The following is a 21,332-nucleotide window of genomic DNA, read 5'->3' on the forward strand; positions in this document are numbered from 1 at the left end:
CTTTTCTTAAGCGACGAGCAATTCAAAAACAACAACATACACAAATTTACCGACATTTTAACCAAAAACTGCTATCCACCTGCACTAATAAACCAAATCATAAATAGTACAAACACAAACGATAATAAAAACATTGAGAAAACGGAAAAATGTTTCCTCAGTTTACCGTATGTTCCTAAACTTACAGAGACTAAATGTATGAAAGACATCATTGATAACACAACAACATCACTAGCATACAAATCAAACGAAACACTTCAAACACTATTTAAAAGGCACAAAACAAAAGGAGACAGATTACAGCAGAGCAATGTTGTTTACGAAATTACATGTAAAGGCAATGACAAAGAGGAATGTGGAAGAGTATACGTTGGCACAACCAAACGAAAGCTAAGTATACGAATGAGCGAACATCAAACTGACATTAGGAATGGTTCAGAAAAAACAGCACTCTCTCAACACATTAAAGACAGTGGACACACAGCGGACTTAAAAAATGTCAAAATACTGGATAAGGAAAGAAAAGAGAACAGAAGATACACACTAGAAAGTTTAAGGATACAGCAACGAATTGACAGATCAGTAAACACAAAAGAAGATAAAGACAAGACAAAACATCAGTATTCCATTGCAATCAAGTAGTAACAGTTCTGTGATATTAGCTTAGTTTTAACTTTAATTATTTTTGCAATTATTTTTCTATTATTTATATTAATTTATGTGTGTGCAGTCCCGTTTTTTAATATAAGAAAAAAGCTTAAAATAATGTGAAATATCTAATGTAAGTTAAAACAAGTGAAATATCTAACAGAAAAAAGTCTAATAAGAATCTCCCTTTTTATTTTGTTACTAGAATTTCGCCAATAAAATAACACTCTTGAGAAAGTTGGAATAAAACCAACGAAACGTCGAGTGGAAATGAAATAAAACTTAGTTTTTTATTCTCATTAAAAATACCTGACCAAAAAGCCCAACAACAACACATTTCAGTATGAAAACCCTATTCAGCCAGGCTGAATAGAAGTTTTCATATAGAAAACCCTATTCAGCCAGGCTGAATAGAAGTTTTCATATAGAAAACCCTATTCAGCCAGACTGAATAGAAGTTTTCATATTAAAAACCCTATTCAGCCAGGCTGAATAGAAGTTTTCATATAGAAAACCCTATTCAGCCAGGCTGAATAGAAGTTATTTTATAGAAAACAATTTTCCGCCAGGCTGACTAGAAGTCTTCATACAGAAAACCCTATTCAGCCAGTCTGACTAGAAGTTTTCATACAGGAAACCCTATTCAGCCAGGCTGAATAGAAGTTTTCCCACAGAAAACACTATTCAGCCTGGCTGAATAGGGTTTTTAATATGAAAACTTCTATTCAGTCTGGCTGAATAGGGTTTTCTATATGAAAACTTCTATTCAGCCTGGCTGAATAGTGTTTTCTGTGGGAAAACTTCTATTCAGCCTGGCTGAATAGGCTTTTCTATAAGAAAACTTCTATTCAGCCTGGCTGAATAGGGTTTTCTGTATGAAGACTTCTAGTCAGCCTGGCGGAAAATTGTTTTCTATAAAATAACTTCTATTCAGCCTGGCTGAATAGGGTTTTCTATATGAAAACTTCTATTCAGCCTGGCTGAATAGGCTTTTCTATAAGAAAACTTCTATTCAGCCTGGCTGAATAGGCTTTTCTATAGGAAAACTTCTATTCAGCCTGGCTGAATAGGCTTTTCTATAAGAAAACTTCTATTCAGCCTGTCTGAATAGGCTTTTCTATAAGAAAACTTCTATTCAGTGTGGCTGAATAGGGTTTTCTTTAAAAAAAAACTTCTATTCAGCCCAGTTGAATAGTGTTTTTTTATAAGAAAACTTGTATTCAGCCCAGCTGAATAATGTTTTCTCTAAGAAAACTTCTCTTCAGCCCAGCTGAATATTGTTTTCTTTAAGAAAACTTCTATTCAGCCTAGCTGAATAGTGTTTTCTATAAGAAAACTTCTATGCAGCCCAGCTGAATAGTGTTTTCTATAAGAAAACTTCCATTCAGCCCAGCTGAATAGTGTTTTCTGTAAGAAAACTTGTATTCAGCCTAGCTGAATAGTGTTTTCTATAAGAAAACTTATATTCAGCGCAGCTGAATATTCTACAAAGGAGTTCAGAATATTTTTTTCTCGCAAGATCCGAGAATTTTCTCATAAAAATTGAAGAATCTCCTCACAGAAGATAAAAGAATCTTCTTCTAAAATATTTGAAGATCTTCTCGTAGAAAATTTAGAGGAATTTTTCAAGGACAATCAAGGGATTTTTTTCTCAGAATATCAGAGGATTCCACCAAAAAAGGCCAGATGATTTTCCTTTAGAAAAATCTCACAAAGTTTCAGATCTTCTTATAACGGAAGACTTCTGCTCTGTCTCTACAGAAAGAACTCCGACCTTATATAGAAGGATCTCCGGTCTGGATCTTCTGGATCTTCTGAAAGACCTCTGGTCTCTATGCAAATATTAGACTTCTGGTCTTTAATGGGAAGACATCTGATCTGTTATTTAAGGACGTTGACCCTCTATAGGAAAACCTCTGGTCTTCTATATGAAGACATCTGGCCTTCTTTTGGAAGACCTCCAGTCTGTCATGAGAGGAGCCCTGATCGCTATTTGAAGAGTCTTTTTTTCGTGAGAAACTTTAATTTTTCTCCACATTCATGACTCTGTTCGCTTTAAATCCCATCACATTTAAGGATTTTATTTTATTCTCTATTTTTTTGTTCTTGTTATTGTTGTTGTAGGAAACCACTTAATTTTTAGTAGTAGTCCTTGTGTTCCATACTTAATTCATGCACTAATGATGTTATGCAATTGTCCTGAAAAAACAACACCACTAGTACCCTTTTTTCCTGCTATGAAAAAAATCTCAGTCCGTTATTTATTTTTTCTGCCTCCTCTTTTTTGCTTCTAAATCAGGACATCATCGTTCTCTCCATGAGATGAGGATGTCTATCTCGGTAGCTATTTTTGTTACGCTTCGTTTTTGTTGTTTGTGCTTAATGCAGGACATAAGGAGGGGGCTGTATCTCAATGAGCTTGAACAAGAAGAACAAGAACAAGAGTAGCTAAAAGGAAACAAGTCGCGTCAAGTATACTTTAATGCATTTTGTATTGTTGCTACATTTCGTGCTGCCTGCTTGCTGGGCCGGCAATTGTGTAGTGTGTAAGGGAAAGGCCCAGTGTGAGCGAGCGGGCGGCATGCAACTCAAAGAGCAGCAGCATTACAATGATTTGCTGTTGTTTCCGTTTTTGGACCGTGCCATTTTTTTTTGTCCAAAGCAGTAGAAATAACTCGCTGGCCGTATAATCCCCAGCCACTGGCATGGTTATGATTTTTTTTGCCACAGAATGAACAAATGAACTTATAAATACTTTGTTTTTATACAAAACACAGAGAACAATGTTGGGAAAAAAATAAACCAACACCCAATTGTGTGCCACCACCGCCAAAGCCTAGCAAACGACATACATTTATCGCTTTACTGAACCTAGCTTTGCAAGTCACTGCAATGCTGCGGATGATGATGAGACAATGGAAGGGAAGGAGATTTCAAGATTTTCAAGTACCCTTCAACAAGAAATGTAACAAAATGCCTTTGTGTGTTCATCAAAGGATTTGCAACGTTTTTTCTCGGGGTATTGTTGCAACTTACAAAGCTGGCATATAATCCAATTTTCTTAAATTGAAATTTCTATTTTTATAGGAAATTCTAAGTTAAGTAGATGTCGTCATAAAATGAAATTTGAAAAAAGGAAATAGGGCACTTAAAATAGGTGAGAAATTTATGTTTACAATGATTTCCATGGCCGGGCTATCATTTCTCGTGAATGCACTGAAGGCGATAAAAACATGGCATACTTTTAGGCAAATTAATAAAAATGCCTCAATTAACTCTTTTATTAAATTCTAACTAATAATTTAATAAAAACAAACTTAGAAAACTTCAAACAACTATCTTCGACCTTCCCTTTCCCTCTCTCTTTGCATCTAGGAAAACACTTTGCCCTTTTGTGTGAGGAAAACTACATCAAACCCCAATTCTGTTGAGTAGTGCAAAGACAATTTTCCCCAAACAATTAGTAATTTGCTGTTTTAAGATAAAGTGATGCCTTCTTAGAACATGGAGCCAGACAAGCTGCTGCTACTGATGCAGCCTGCTTCGACAAAATCATAACAACATTTTTCCTTATGTGTATGAACAAAATATGATGACAAAAGACTTAATTTGCATTTAAATTAAAAATATAGAGGCCTGCTTAAACTTCTCCATCTAGGCATGGTGACACAATGCATTGCGTTTGCTGCGGTCTGCCTGCCATCATCCGAATGTGTTGCAAAACTATGGGAATGTTTAGAACAAGAACTTAAGATTCGCCGGCACTTTCATCTCAATTTCATAAACAATAGCGACAAAATGCTAAATTAATTATAAAACTGCTAAAAATTATTACTAAATATAGTTGGAAATCAACAAAATGGCAGATGTGAATAGAAAACCACGAGATTTCAACACAGAAGATCTGTGGTGACACTAGATACAGTTTCGTCATATAGGAGATCAGAGGGTTTCCCATCAAAGACAAAAAGCCACTAGGATTTTCCATTGGAGACCAGAAGTCTTTCCAAAGAAATGTAGAGGTCTAGGGGTGTCCTCAAGAGAAACCAGGAATTTCCCCCCAGGAATTTCCCCCATTAGACCTACAGGTCTTCGCAAATAAGAACAGAGGAGGTCCCACACAAGCCCGGAGGTATGTCCAAAGAAAACCAGAGGTCTTCCAAAAGAAGACGACAAGCATTCCCGTAGATAACCATACTTATTTCCATATAAGGCCAGAGGTGTTATAATAGAAGTCATGGGACCTTCCCATAGAAGAGCAGAGGTATTTCCATCGCAGTCCGGAAATCTTCGCAAGAAAAGCAGAGGTGTCCCTATAGATGACAAGAGATTTTCCTGAGAAAAAGTAGTACCACAGCAGACCAGAGGCTTTCACAAAAAATACCAGAGGTTTTTCCATAGAAAACCAGAGGTCTTCACATAGAAGACCAAAGGTCTTCCCACAGATGAGAGGACGTCTTCCCATAGAATACCAGAGGCCTTCCAATAGAAGACTAGAGGTCTTCCTATAGAAGACCAGAGGTCTTCCAATAGAGAACCAAAAGTCTTCCTATATAAGGCAAGGGGTCTTCTTTTGAAAGACCAAAGGACTTCATATATGAGGACACGAGGTTTTTTATAGAAGACAAGAGGTCTTCTTTTGAAGGACCAGAGGCCTTCCCATGGAAGACAAGAGGTCTTCTTATGGAATACCAGAGGTATTCTTATGGACCACCACCGACGCAGCCAGGTGGTAGACCCGAGGGCTGAGGGTGGACCTGAGGTCTTCCCATAGAAGACCCGAGGTCTTCCCATAGAAGAAATGAGGTTTTTCCAATAGAAAACCTGAGGTCTTCTCATAGAAGACCTGAGGTCTTCTCATAGAAGACCTGAGGTCTTCCCATAGAACACCTGAAGTCTTCCCATAGAAGACCTGAGGTCCTCCCATAGAAGACCTGAAGTCTTCCCATAGAAGACCTGAATTCTTCCCATAGAAGACCTGAAGTCTTCCCATAGAAGACCTGAAGTCTTCTCATAGAAGACCTGAAGTCTTCCCATAGAAGACCTGAAGTCTTCTCATAGAAGGCCTGAGGTCTTTCTGTAGAAGACCTGAGGTCTTTCCATAGAACACCTGAGATCATCCCATAAAAGACCTGAGGTCTTCCCATAGCAGACCTGAGCTCATCCCATAGAATACCTGATGTCTTCCCATAGAAGACCTGGGGTCTTCCCATAGAAGGCCTGAGGTCTTCTCATAGAAGGCCCGAGGTCTTCCCAAAGAAGACCTGAGGTCTCCCCATGGAGGACCTGAGGTCTTCCCATAGAAGACCTGAGGTCTTCACATAGAACACCTGAGGTCTTTCCATAAAACACCTGAGGTCTTCCCATAGAAGACCTGAGGTCTTTCCATAGAAGACCTGAGGTCTTTCCATAGAACACCTGAGGTCTTACCATAGAAGACCTGAGGTCTTCCTACAGAAGACCTGACGATTTTCCATAGAAGACCTGAGGTCATCCCATGGAGGACTTCAGGTCTTCCCCTAGAAGACCTGAGGTCTTACCATAGAAGACCTGAGGTCTTCCTAGAGAAAACCTGACGATTTTCCATAGAAGACCTGAGGTCATCCCATAGAGGACTTCAGGTCTTCCCATAGCAGACCTGAGGGCTTTCCATAGAAGACCCGAGGTCTTCCCCTAGAAGACCTGAGGTCTTCCCATAGAAAACCCGAGGTCTTCGCATAGCAGACCTGAGGGCTTTCCATAAAAGACCTGAGGTCATCCCATAGAGGACTTCAGGTCTTCCCATAGCAGACCTGAGGGCTTTCCATAGAAGACCTGAGGTCTTTCCATAGAACACCTGAGGTCTTCCCATAGAACACCTGAGGTCTTCCCATAGAAGACCTGAGGTCTTCCCACAGGAGACCTGAGGTCTTCCCATAGAAGACCTGAGGTCTTCCCATAGAAGACCTGAGGTCTTCCCATAGAAGACCTGAGGTCTTCCCATAGGAGACCAGAGGTCTTCCCATAGATGACCTCATCTCTTCTATGGGAAGACCTCAGGTCTTCTATGGGATGACCTCAGTTCTTCTATGGGAAGACCTCAAGTCTACTATGAGAATGCCTCAGGCCTTCTATGGGAAGACCCATGGTGTTCTATGGGAAGATCTCAGGTCTTCTATAGGAAGACCTCAAGTCTTCTATAGGAAGACCTCAGGTCTTCTATAGGAAGACCTCAGGTCTTCTATAGGAAGACCTCTTCTCATAGGGAACACCTCAGATCTTTTAAGGGAAGACCTCAGGCCTTCTATGGGAATACTTCAGGCCTTCTATGAGAATACCTCAGGCCTTCTATGAGAAGACCTGAGGTCTTCCTATAGAAGACCTGAGGTCTTCCAATAGGACACCACAGGTCTTCCCATAGAAGGTCTGAGGTATTCTCATAGAAGGCCTGAAGTCATCCCATAGAAGAACTGAGAAGAGGTCTTCCCATAGAAGACCTGAGGTCTTCTTATAGAAGACCTGAGGTCTTCCTATAGAAGACCTGAGGTCTTCCCATAGAACAGCATGGGTCTTCCCATAGAAGGCCTGAGGTATTCTCATAGAAGGCCTGAAGTCATCCCATAGAAGACCTGAGGTCTTCCCATAGATGAAATGAAGTGTTCCCATAGAAGAGATGAGGTCTTCCCATAAAAGACCTGAGTTCTTCCCATAGAAGACCTGAGAAGAGAAGACCTCAGATCTTCTATGGAAAGACCTCAGGTCTTCTATGAGAAGACTTCAGATCTTCTAAGGGAAGACCTCAAGTCTTCTATGAGAAGACTTCAGGTCTTCAATGGGAAGACCACAGGGCTTCTATGAGAATGCCTCAGGCCTTGTATGGGAAGACCTGTGGTGTCCTATGGGAAGACCTCAGGTCTTCTATAGGAAGACCTCTTCTCATAGAAGACCTGAGGTCTTCCCATAAAAGGTCTGAGGTTTTCCAATAGAAGACCTGAGGTTTTCCAATAGAAGACCTAAGGTCCACCCATAGAAGACCTGAGGTCTTTCCATAGAAGGCCTTAGGTTTCCCAATAGAATACCTGACGTCTTTCCATAGAAGACCTGAGGTCTTTCCATAGAAGGCCTGAGGTTTTCCCATAGAAGACCTTAGGTCTTCCCATAGAAGACCTGAGGTCATCCCATAGAATACCTGAAGTCTTCCCATAGAAGACGTGAGGTCTTGCCATATAAGACCTGAGGTCTTCTCATAGAAGGCCTGAGGTCTTTCCAAAGGTCATCCCATAGAATACCTGAATTCTTCCCATAGAAGATCTGAGGTCTTCCCATAGAAGGCCTGAGGTTTTCTCATAGAACCTGAGAAAGAAAACGTGAGGTCTTCCCATAGAAGACCTGAGGTGTTCCCATGGAAGACCTGAAGTCTTCTCATAGAAGACCTAAGGTCTTTCCATAGAAAACCTGAGGTCTTTCCCTAGAAGACCTAAGGTCTTTCCCTAGAAGACCTAAGGTCTTTCCCTAGAAGACCTAAGGTCTTCCCATAGAAGACGTGAGGTCTTCCCATAGAATACCTGAGGTCTTCCCATACAAGACCTGAGGTCTTCCCATAGAAAACCTGAGGTTTTCCCGTAGAAGACCTGAGGTCTTCCCATAGAAGACCTGAGGTCTTCCCATAGAAGACCTGAGGTCTTCCCATAGAAGACCTGAAGTCTTCTCATAGCAAGCCTGAGGTCTTCCCAAAGACGACCTGAAGTCTTCCCATAGAAGCCCTGAGGTTTTTCCAATAGAAGACCTGAGGTCTTCCCATAGAAGACCTGAAGTCTTCTCATAGAGGACCTGAGGTCTTCCCATAGAAGACCTGAGGTCTTCCCATAGAAGACCTGAGGTCTTCCCATAGAAGACCTGAAGTCTTCTCGTAGAGGACCTGAGGTCTTCCCATAGAAGACCTGAGGTATTTCCATACAATACCTGAGGTCTTCCCATAGAAGATCTGGGGTTTACCTATAGAAGACCAGAGTTCTTTCTTTACAAGGCCAGATATTTCCCTATAGGACAAGTAGCTTCTACTGTTAAACCTCCTTTAGATAACACACGGAAAAATATACTCATTTCCACCCCAATGATGCATTCAGAACTTGTTGCATAACGCTGGCATAAAGCAAAAACCATTCAAATGCAATAAGATGAACAATTAAAATTCACAAAAAACACGCAAATCAAATCAAGTCCTTGACAAGGACTGTGAAACAAGCCTTTGTCTACTTGCCGCTTAGAACAGTTACGAAAGGACACTTTACGCTAATTTCCGTTTGTTCTTTCATTTCGCTGTTTTTTTGTGAAGATCTCCGAAAATGTAACAATTATTTGAAGGGATTGCGAATGGGAGAAAAATCACAGACAAAAGCGAATAAAAAGTACGGTAATAACATCAAAGGCTAACAAAGGCTCATTATCCTTGAAATGCATATTTAAAACAGCGAGAGAGAGGAAGAAAAAAAAAACAGCAAATTACAGTCCTAAACAAGATAACAGCAACAACAGCAAGAGTTATGCATAAATTAAATCATTTATTATGGAAAATTGCAAAAAAAAGAGAACGGCAAGTGGTCCTTATGTCGCCTCTTCAAAGGACCTACTTCACTTTAGTTACTTTGTATTACTCATTGGCTGCACTTAACAACAACAATTAGATTTTGAAAATAATTCACATAATTACAGAATACACACATTGCCCTGTAAATAATTCCACAACCACGGCAGATGTGACGTTATCCGTGTATTGACCCCCATACCATGTCGTTGGCCACAACTTTGACCAAAACTTATCAAACCAAGTAGCTGGAAACGTTGACCACGCATAATTACCGGTCCACCAGAATCATATTGACAGGTATCCTGACTTCTACCCATAAAATCATAGGTACAAATGTGTGAGTTTTGTATGGTGGTGGTATTATAATGTTGCTGGCAAACTCGATTTTCCACAGTTGCCAGTTGAGCTTTTTGTAGGGTATTCGATTTCATGCCTGCAAAGGAGAGGGTTCCCCAGCCAGCCACATCAACTTGTATGTAGGCGAAGGAATCTGTTCTGTAAGGCAAAAGGGAGATGAATATGAACAACAAATGTAAAGAATAGATTTACTTACAGCTGATGCCATGGCAGACATATTGGTCCGACACCCCGTGACCAATCCATAGGCACCACGGTCACCAAAATCGATATGTCATTTATTGTGGAACTGGATGTGGAGGCATAGTTGGGATGATTGATAATGCGCTGAATGCGATATTGGGCCTCAAAGGGCGTTTCACCAACTGCAGGAGAGAAAACATAGAATATGAATTGTGGACTTAGGGAACCGTAATTTTTTTAATTGTCAACTATCGATCTATCTAAAAAGCTTTTTTGATATTCTCTGATCATGGATATTTTTTGAGACCTTTTGTGATCGATTCTGATCTTCTGTGAGAAGATCCTGACCTTCTGTGAAAAGATTCTCTGAAGTTCTGTGTGAAGATCGTCAGATCATCTGTCAGAAGATCCTCAGATCTTCTGAGGGAACTTGTTATGACCTTCTCTGAGAAGATCGTCTGATCATCTGTGAAAATATCATTCTATATTATGTGAGAAGATTCTATGATCTTCTGTGAGAATATCCTCTGGTTTTCTGAGAGAAGATCCTCTGATATTCTGTGATCTTCTTCTGAGAGATATTCGCCTTTTCTTCTGTGAGAATATCCTATGATCTTCTTTTAGAAGATCCTCTGAACTTCTGTGAGAAGATCCTCAGATGTTCTGATCTTCTGTGAGAGATTCTCTGACCTTCTGTGAGAAAATTCCCAGATCTTCTGAGAGAACTTCGTATGATCTTCTCTGTGAAGATCCTCTGATCTTCTGAGAGAAATTTTCTGGTCTTCTGTGGATAGATCCTCTGAACTTCTGTGAGAAGATCATCTAAACATCTGAGAGAAGATCATATGAACTTCTGAGAGAAGATCCTTAAATTTTCTGAGACAAATTCACCTTTTCTTCTGTGAGAAGTATCTATCATCTTCTGTTAGAAGATGCTCTGATATTCTGTGAGAAGATTCCCTGATTTTCTGTGGGAACTTCCCACTGGGAAGATCCCTATATGATCTGAGAGAATTTCGTCTGACCTTCTGTAAGTAGACCGTCTGATCTCCTGTGAAAATATTTTATGATATTCTGTGAGAAGATCCAGTGCTCTTCTGTTAAAAGATCCGCTTATGTCCTGTGATAAGATCCTCTGGTTTGCCTTCAGTCCTTTAATCCTCTGCTAGAAAATCCTTTGATCTTCTATGAGAAAATCCTTTGATCTTCTATGAGAAAATCCTTCTATCTTCCGTGAGAGGATCTTCTTAAGGAAGAGCTTCTGATTTTCTGTCTGATCTTCTGTGAAAATATTCTATGATATTCTGTGAGAATATCCTATGCTCTTCTGGTAGAAGACTCATTATGTTCTGTGAGAAAATCTTCTGGTTTTCTTTGAGAAGATCCTCTGATCTTCTGTGTGAAGATCCTCAAATGTTCTGAGAGAAATTCGTCTAATATACTGTGAGAAGATCCGTAGATGTTCTGAGAGAAATTCGTCTGATCTTCAGTGAGAGGATCCTCTGATCTTCTGTGAGAAAATGCACAGATCTTCTGAGAGAACTTCGTATGATCTTCTTTGAGAAGATCCTCTGATCTTCTGAGAGACATTTTCTGGTCTTCTGTGGATAGATCCCCTGGTCTTCTGTGAGAAGATCCTCTGGTTTTCTTACATAAGATCCTCTGATCTTCTGTGAGAAGATCCTCTGATCTTCTGTGAGAAGATCCTTTGGTCTTCTGTGAAAAGATCATAAGATATTCTGAGAGAAATTCATCTGATATTCCGTGAGAAGATCCGTAGATGTTCTGAGAGAAATTCGTCTGATCTTCAGTGAGAGGATCCTCTGATCTTCTGTGAAAAAATGCACAGATCTTCTGAGAGAACTTCATATGATCTTCTCTGAGAAGATCATCTTAACTTCTGAGAGAAGATCCTCATTTCTTTTGAGAGAAATTCGCCTTTTCTGCTGTGAGAAGTACCTATGATCTTCTGTTAGAAGATCCTCTGATAATCTGTGAGAAGATTCTCTGATCTTCTGTGGGAGGATCCCCATATGATCTGAGAGAAATTCGTCTGACCTTCTGTAAGAAGACCGTCTGATCTTCTGTGAAAATATGCTATGACATTCTGTGAGAAGATCCTATGCTCTTCTGTTAGAAGACCCCTTATGTTCTGTGAGAAGATCCTCTGGTTTTCTTACATAAGATCCTCTGATCTTCTGTGAGAAGATCCTCTGATCGTCTGTGAGAAGATCCTCTGATCTTCTGTGAGAAGATCCTTTGGTCTTCTGTGAAAAGATCCTCAGATATTCTGAGAGAAATTCGTCTGATATTCCGAGAGAAGATCCGTAGATGTTCTGAGAGAAATTCGTCTGATCTTCAGTGAGAGGATCCTCTGATCTTCTGTGAGAAAATGCACAGATCTTCTGAGAGAACTTCATATGATCTTCTCTGAGAAGATCATCTTAACTTCTGAGAGAAGATCCTCATTTCTTTTGAGAGAAATTCGCCTTTTCTGCTGTGAGAAGTACCTATGATCTTCTGTTAGAAGATCCTCTGATAATCTGTGAGAAGATTCTCTGATCTTCTGTGGGAGGATCCCCATATGATCTGAGAGAAATTCGTCTGACCTTCTGTAAGAAGACCGTCTGATCTTCTGTGAAAATATGCTATGACATTCTGTGAGAAGATCCTATGCTCTTCTGTTAGAAGACCCCTTATGTTCTGTGAGAAGATCCTCTGGTTTTCTTACATAAGATCCCCTGATCTTCTGTGAGAAGATTCTCTGATCTTCAGATCCTCAGATATTCTAAGAGAAATTCGTCTAATATTCCGTGAGAAGATCCGTAGATGTTCTGAGAGAAATTCGTCTGATCTTCTGTGAGAGGATCCTCTGATCTTATGTGAGAAAATACACAGATCTTCTGAGAGAACTTCGTATGATCTTCTCTGAGGATCTGATCTTCTGAGAGAAATATTTCTGGTCTTCTGTGGAAAGATCCTCTGACCTTCTGTGAAAAGACCGTCTGATCTTCTGTGAAAATATGCTATGACATTCTGTGAGAAGATCCTATGCTCTTCTGTTAGAAGACCCCTTATGTTCTGTGAGAAGATCCTCTGGTTTTCTTACATAAGATCCTCTGATCTTCTGTGAGAAGATGCTCTGATCGTCTGTGAGAAGATCCTCTGATCTTCTGTGAGAAGATCCTTTGGTCTTTTGTGAAAATATCCTCAGATATTCTGAGAGAAATTCGTCTAATATTCCGTGAGAAGATCCGTAGATGTTCTGAGAGAAATTCGTCTGATCTTCTGTGAGAGGATCCTCTGATCTTATGTGAGAAAATACACAGATCTTCTGAGAGAACTTCGTATGATCTTCTCTGAGGATCTGATCTTCTGAGAGAAATATTTCTGGTCTTCTGTGGAAAGATCCTCTGACCTACTGTGAGAAGACCGTCCGATCTTCTGTGAAAATATGCTATGACATTCTGTGAGAAGATCCTATGCTCTTCTGTTAGAAGACCCCTTATGTTCTGTGAGAAGATCCTCTGGTTTTCTTACATAAGATCCTCTGATCTTCTGTGAGAAGATCCTCTGATCGTCTGTGAGAAGATCCTCTGACTTCTGTGAGAAGATCCTTTGGTCTTCTGTGAAAATATCCTCAGATCTTCTGAGAGAAATTCGTCTGATATTCCGTGAGAAGATCCGTAGATATTCTGAGAGAAATTCGTCTGATCTTCTGTAAGAGGATCCTCTGATCTTATGTGAGAAAATGCACAGATCTTCTGAAAGAATTTCGTATGATCTTCTCTGAGGATCTGATCTTCTGAGATAAATATTTCTGGTCTTCTGTGGAAAGATCCTCTGGTCTTCAGTGAGAAGATCATCTGAACTTCTGAGAGAAGATCCTTAGAACTTCTGAGAGAAGATTCTTAGATCTTCTGAGAGAAATTAGCATTTTCTTCTATGAGAAAATCCTATGATCTTTTGTTAGAAGATCCTCCGAGATCTTATGTTCTGAGAGAAATTCGTCTGACCTTCTGTGAGAAGATCCAGTGCTCTTCTGTTAAAAGATCCGCTTATGTTCTGTGATAAGATCCTCTGGTTTTCCTTCAATCCTTTAATCTTCTGCTAGAAAATTCTTTGATCTTCTGTAAGAAAATCCTTCTATCTTCTGTGAGAGGATCTTCTTAGGGAAGAACTTTTGATTTTCTTCGAGAGGATCCTCTGATCTTCTGAGAAAAAATGTCGTGATTTTCTTCTAGAGGATCCTCTGATCTCTGGGGGAAGATATTTATATATTCTCAGGGAAGATCTTCTGATATTCTGTGACAAGATTTACTGATCTTCTTGTAGATGATTCTCTGATCTTCTGAGAGAAGATTTTCTATTCTTCTGAGAGATGATCGTCTCCTCTTCTTCTGATTGAATATCGTCTGATCTTCTGTAGGAAAAACTCGTACCTTGGTAGAAAGGGTCCTCTGATATTCTGAGAAACAAAAATCGCCCGATTTTCTTCTAAAGGATCATCTGAGATCCTCTCATCCTCTAAGGGAAGACTTTTGATCTTCTATGAGAAGATTTTCAGGTCTTATTGTAGACGATCCTCTATTTTTCTAAGAGTAGATCCTCTATTCTTTTGAGAGAATATCGTTTGATCTTCTGAGGGTAGAACTCAGAAAGTATCCATCTTACAAGAAAGTGTCCTCTGATTTTCTGAGAAGAAAATCTCTGAGTTTCTTTGAGATAATAATCTGATCTTCTGAGAGAATGCGCTAGTCCTTTGTCTGATGCTTTAATGGTGGAACCTCTGAAAAAATGTTAATCAAGTTTGTGAATATCTTCAAATCATCTGGGGAATGACACTCTTCTTAAACTCTTTTCTGAAAAATCTCAGATCTTTTGGGAAAAGTTTCTCTGATCTTCTCAGCAAGAATTCTCTCATCTTCTAGAATGAGTGAAGTTTCTGTGACATGCTGCTAGATAATCTTCTGTGAGAAAATTGTCCAGTAGATAATCTGATATTCACTGAGGAAACTCCTTGATTTTTTGTGGGTAGATCTGTTGATCTATTCTGTGAAGATTATCTGATTATCTGTAAGAAGGTCCTGTTTTTCTGTGAGAAGTTCCTGTTCTTTTTGTCAGAAGTTTATGTTATCTTGGGTGAGAAGATCCAATGATTGTCTTTGAGAACAAACTCTATTTTTTCGAAATATATTCGGATCTTGTAAAAAAACACTTGATATTATCTGAAACTATCTTCTAAACTTTCGATCCATTAAAATGAAAAAAAAATCCTACTTACCCGCAATCAAATTGTGATCACCCACATAGGCCATTATTCGGCTGGCATCAGGATGCATGCGCATGCAATGCGCAGCAGTCAAGATATGGCGATGACTTACTGCAAGAAACAATTATCACAAATTTTCTATAACAAATCTTTAATTTCCTAACCTCTCCTTACCTATATTTCCACCACAAAATATCATTTGGGGCGATTCGATATCTCTCAACGCCACCATGAAGGGAAATTCATTTGCAATCGTCTCCACACCATTGGTAATTCTTGTATTGACCGACCAACCGCATTTACAGGCCTGGCGCCGTGCAATGGCTTGACAAAGAAAACGTCCACGTTGGGCTGAATTTGGTCGTACCGAGGCGTAGGCCAAGACTATGGAACGGAAGTGCGACGTTCGTGTTATGCGGCTGTTAAGGCAATAACGTTCACCATCTCTTAAGTGGAAGTCACCATCCAAGGAGACTATGAAATAGTCATTGTCACAACGATTGGGGCTCTGAGGTAGGTGGTACACAAAGTTTAAATTTATTTTCATTTGAAGAGTGTGCCCGAGTATTGTACTTACCACTTCGAATACACAATTAACCACCACAACATGATCCATGGGAGCTGTTATGCGATAACGACAATTGCTTCCCAGTGGATAGGGATTGGGATAGTTTCTTGAGGTTATATTCAATACCTGGCGATCATTTTGTAAATGATATTCTACGGAACATTGTTGTTGGGCTAAATTTGGCCTCCAGCAGAGTACCATCAGCAATTTTAAGAGCGAATGAATTTTAATTGACATATTTGCTTCCGAATCATTTCTACAAATGATTTCCGTGACACAGAAAAATACTGAATTTAAAGATTTTAATTATTTACGTAGAAAAGATAAGGAGATTTATTTATTTATCAATACTTAGAGAAAATGTGTCACCTTTAATACTTGTATGTCATCCGGTGAAGAGTAGGTTACAGTGTCGAATGTAATTGGTGGTTACATGGTGTACATCTTAAAACAGTTCACGAACACAGAAAAAAATCCGGCGATAAAAAAAATTATCATATTGACAAAATTCGATAAAATTATTTGATCACAAAGTTAGAATACATCTGATAAAATATTTCACATATTAACTAAAATATTTTTCGATTTTTTATATTGAACTGATAAAATACAATATGTGGAATATTTTGATAAATATTTTTGTCAATATGTGAAATATTTTATCAGTTGTATTTTTACTTTATGATCAAATAGTTTTATCGAATTCTGTCAATATGACAATTTTTTTATCGCCGGAAAATCGATACATTTTTGATTGAATCTTTGAATTTTTTATCAAATGGCTAAAATTTTTTATGTGTAGAGCAAGAGGACCGAAATGTTCTATAAAAAAATAAAAACTTTGCAAAAGAGGAGCTCTATTGGGTTTGATTTATAGAGAAGGATCTCTATAGAATGCCGACAGGTGTCGAAGAAGCTCGCTAGTGGTCAATTAGTATATACTGTGCTCTATAGAGGGCTGATTGTGAAAGGATATTATCCATTTTGTACATGGGAAGCTCTTTAGAGGTACATTGCTATAGAAGGAGCTCTATAGAGGGCCGATTATGAAAGGAGGAACTCCTTAGAGATTTTTTTAAAAAGAAAGAGGGGTGTAAAAGCCCGATTTGTTCAGAAGATGTTCAACAGAGATACTTTTTGCAGCTCTATAGACATACCTACAAAACTAACTCTATAGAGGCTCGATTTATAAAGGACGATCTCTATAAAGGTCAATTTGTATTGAAGGAGCTTCATTTGGAAGGGAAGAGCTCTATAGAAGTTCGATTTATATAGAAGGAGCTCTATGGAGTTCCGATATGTTAAAATTTCTAAAGGAGGAGCTCTAAAGTGCCGATTTGTACTGCAGGAGCCTTATAGGAGTCCGATTTGGAATGGAGGAGCTCTATAAAGGTGAATTTGTGTAGAAGAAGTTTTATAGAAGTCTTTAGAAGTCCGATTTATACTGCAGAAGCTGTATAGAGGTAAATTTATGTAGAAGGAGCTCCATAGCGGGCCGATTCGGAAAGGAGGAGCTCTATAGAGGTTTATATTATAGAGTACAAGTTCTATAGAAGACCGATTTACACTGCAGGAGCTCTATAGATGGCCGATTTGGAAAGGAGGGTCTCTATAGAGGTTAATTTATGGAGGAGAAGCTCTATAGGAGTTCGATTTGTACTGCAGGAGCTCTATAGAAGTTAATTTGTATAGAAGGAGCTCCGATTTGGAATGGAGGAACACTAAGAGGTTGATTTAGAGAGAAGAAGTTTTATAGAAGTCCGATTTGCACTTCAGGAGCTCTATAGATATTTATTTGTGTAGAAGGAGCTCTATAGAGGGCCGATTTGGAATGGAGGTTAATTTATAGAGCAGAAGCTCTGTAGAGGTCCCATTTGAACTGCAGGAGCTGTATTGAGGTCAATTTGTTTAGAAGGAGCTCCATAAAGGGCCGAATTGGAATGGAGGAACACCATAGAGGTTAATTTATAGAGGAGAAGCTCCGATTTGTCCGATTTGTACTGATGAAGCTCTATAGAGGTCAATTTGTTTAGAAGGAGATCTATAGATGGCCTATTCGGAAAGGAGGAACTCTATAGAGGTTAATTTATAGAGTAGAAGCTCCGATTGGTACTGATGGAGCTCTATAGAGGTCAATTTGTGTAGAAGGAGCTCTATAGAGGGCCGATTCGGAAAGGAGAAACTCTATAGAGGTTAATTTATAGAGGACAAGTTCTATAGAAGTCCGAATTGCACTTCAGGAGCTCTAAAGGGATTTATTTGTGTAGAAGGAGCTCTATAGAGGGCCAGTTTGGAATAGAGACACTCCACAGAGGTTAATTTATACAGCAGAATCTCTATAGAGGTCTTATTTGAAGTGCAGGAGCTATATTAAGGTCAATTTGTTTAGAAGCAGCTCCATAAAGGGCCGATTTGGAATGGAGGAAAACTATAGGGGGTAACTTAGAGAGAATAGAAGTTAATTTGTGTACAAGGAGCTCCATGAAGGGCCTATTTGGAATGGAGGAACACTATAGAGGTTAATTTAGAGAGAACAAGTTATACAGAAGTCCCATTTGAACTACAGGAGCTATGTTGATATCAATTTGTGTAGAAGGAGCTCCATAAAGTGCCGATTTGGAAAGAAGGGTCTCTATAGAGGTTAATTTATAGAGGAGAAGCTCTATAGAAGTCCGATTTGTACTGATGGAGCTCTATAGAGGTGAATTTGTGTAGAAGAAGCTTCGTAGAAGTGTAAGAACATCGATTTATACTGCAGGAGCTCTGTAGAGGTCAATTTGTGTAGAATGGGCTCTATAGAGGGCCGATTCGGAAAGGAAGAGCTCTATAAAGGTTAATTTATAGAGGACAAGTTCTATAGAAGTCCGGAGCTCTATAGAGATTTATTTGTGTAGATGGAGCTCTATAGAGTACCGATTTGGAATGGAGGCTCTCCACAGAGGTTAATTTATAGAGGAGAAGCTCTATAGAGGTCCCATTTGAACTGCAGAAGCTGTATTGAGGTCAATTTGTATAGTATGAGCTCCGTAAAGGGCCGATTCGGAACGGAGGAGCTTTATGAGGTTAATTTATAGAGGAGGTCCGATTTGTACTCACGGAGCTCTATAGAGGTCAATTTGTGAGGGCCGATTTGGAAACTAAGAGCTCTATAGAAGCCAATGACTTGGAAAGTAGGGGATCGAACAGGTTAATTTATTGAAGTTCGATTTGTACTGAAGCAGCCAATTTATAAAGAAGGATGATTTGGGAAGGAAGAGCTTTATGGATGTCGTTTTGTGTAGAATGAGCTTTATGAAGGGCCAATTTGGAAAGGAGGAGCTCTATCAGTGTCAACTTATAAAGACGGAACCTATAGAAGTCGGATTTGCATTGATCGACATTTATAGAGGTCAATTTGTGCAGTAGAAGCTCTACAGACGACCGATTTGGAAAGGAGGAGATCTTTAGGGTTTAATTTGTCCACATATAGCTATAGATCTCTACAGAGTGCCGATTTGGAAAGAATGATATCTATTGAGGCCAATTTATAGAGGAGAGGCTCTCTAGGAGTCCGTTTTGTATTGAAGGTTAATTTGTGTAGTAGGAGCTATACAGAGGGCAGATTTCGAAATGAAGAGCTCTGTCGAGGCCTATTAATAGAGGAGTGGTTTATTAAAAGTCCGGTTTGGAAAGGAGAAGCTATATAGATGTCAATTTGTATAGAAGCAGCTCTGGGAGGTCCAGTTCGGAAATAAGCGGCTCTGTGGAGTTCGATTTATAAAGGAAGGGACCCTATAAAAGTCGAATTTCTAGGGGTCAGATTGTATGGAAGGATCTCCCTAGATGTGCGATATGGAAAGGAGGACCTCTAGAGATTTTATTTTATATAGAAGGAGGTCTATAGAAGTCAGATTTGAGCGGAAGAATCTCTATAGCGGACAGTTTGTGTAAAATGAGCTTTATAGCGGTAAATTTCTGTAGAAATAAGCTCTGTAGAAGGAAGAAAATTTGCAGGCGTCAATTTGTAAAGTAGGAGTTTTACAGGTGTCCGATTGTTATAAAAAGATCCCTATGGAGGTCAATTTATATAAAAAGAGCTCTAAAGACTTGTGCGTACGAAACCTTATACGGGTCAGTTCCTATAGAAGGAGTTCTATAGAGGTGTAATTAATGGGAAAGGGAGGTTCGATTTGTACGGAAGAAGCTCTATAAGTGTCTAGTTTTTAACACAGAATCTCTACAGCGCTCCATTTTTATAGAAGAATGACGATTTGTGGGGAAGAAGATCTATAGCGCTTTATTTACATAGAAGAAGTTCTATAAAGCTGCAATTTGCAGGGAAGAAGCTCGGTTGAGGTAAATTTGTATAGAAGAAGTGCTATAGAGGCCCGATTTTCACAGAATGACAGCTGTAGAGATTAATTTGTATAGAAGAGATTAATTTGTTTAATGAGAGCTTTATGGAGGTCCGATTTGTACAGAGAGAGCTTTATAGAGGTCAATTTGTATAGATTTTCATAGGTGTGTAAAGGAAGAGCTGTATAGAGGTCCGATTTGAGTATAAGGGAAGGTCTGAGTATGGCAGGAATTACCCTGTAGATGTCCAATTAGTAGTGAATGGGACCTACTAAGATCTGAAGAAACAACTAAAAAAGTATCAGTCGGCTTTGCCGACAGAGATATACTAGTACCAGCCTGTGTGGATTGAAACGCTTATGTATTTAGGGGGTTTTAAAATTTTTGAGCGTATGAACCGACAAAAATATGGATTGGATTAAAGCTTAAACATTTGCGGCGTATCTATAGATAGGGCTTTTGTACCATACTTGCCTAAGAAAACATAATATTGCTGTAAACAGGGACACTAGGAAAACCTTCGTTTAAAAATTTCCAAAGGATCTTCGAACAGACCCTTAACCACACAAACATGTTGAACATTTGTACTCCAAGGATTGGGCCGATAGGGCGCACATTTTGGGCCCTATTGGACAAAATATTTGGAGATCCAAAGTTTGGATCAAATTGGTTGCTACGTTTATGAGATATCGCACGTACTATTTTAGCAAATATTTTAGAACTTTGTGTGGGAGGTACCGGAAGGAGTGGACCTATAAGCACCACCCTCAAATTTCATCTAATATTCGAAGAAATATTACGATATCCAAAGTGTATTCGGTTCGCGCAGTATTCGGTTCGAGCTCTCCAGCCACAACACAGGGGGCCATAGGGGTTTTTACACCTTTCGGGCTGTTTTCTCAAGAAGTATGGACTTACTCCTGAAAAAGCATTCACCGTCGTAATTGAGGCAGCGAATGCAAGTTGCTTCAACAGAAATCAAAGTGATTCGAGAGCAGGTCTTAAAGTGAATTTATCCGCAATTTTGTGTGGGAGGTACCCAAAGGAGTGCACAAATATCGTCCATATTCGTACCTGATCTATATCTGGTAGATATATTAGGATATGTAAAGTGTGGACCAATTTCGTCACTTCCTTCAAGAGTTATCGTCCGCACAATTTTCCGAACATTTTTGAACTTTTGTGGGGAGGTACCTGCAGGAGTGGACCGATATGGCTTATGTTCGAACTTAAACTAAGTTTGCACAAAATATTGCGAAGGCCATATGTTGGACCGAATCGGCAGATCCGTTCGAGAGTTATCTTGCGCTTCAACCACTACACACGGTGTCATAGGGGGTTTTTGCATCTTTCAGGCTATTTTCTCAGGAAGTATGAACTTGCCCCTGATGAAACTTGTACCG

At 39.4% G+C, this 21,332-nt stretch overlaps 1 protein-coding gene across 1 annotated transcript; it reads right to left on the reverse strand.

The window, feature by feature from the left end:
• Positions 1–9,171: 9,171 nt before the first annotated feature.
• Positions 9,172–15,866, reverse strand: LOC141405525 (venom serine protease). Its single transcript, XM_073989928.1, has 5 exons — positions 15,604–15,866; positions 15,201–15,534; positions 15,039–15,137; positions 9,768–9,936; positions 9,172–9,709 (listed from the first exon to the last, which is right to left on the reverse strand). The coding sequence occupies exons 1-5, from the start codon at positions 15,829–15,831 to the stop codon at positions 9,334–9,336; spliced, it is 1,206 nt and encodes a 401-aa protein (XP_073846029.1). The 5' UTR covers positions 15,832–15,866; the 3' UTR covers positions 9,172–9,333.
• Between the last annotated feature and the right edge of the window lie 5,466 nt (positions 15,867–21,332).

This window comes from Musca autumnalis, unplaced genomic scaffold, assembly GCF_047663935.1.
Source record: "Musca autumnalis isolate F117 unplaced genomic scaffold, ASM4766393v1 scaffold_5, whole genome shotgun sequence".
Classification (NCBI taxonomy): Eukaryota; Metazoa; Arthropoda; class Insecta; order Diptera; family Muscidae; genus Musca; species Musca autumnalis.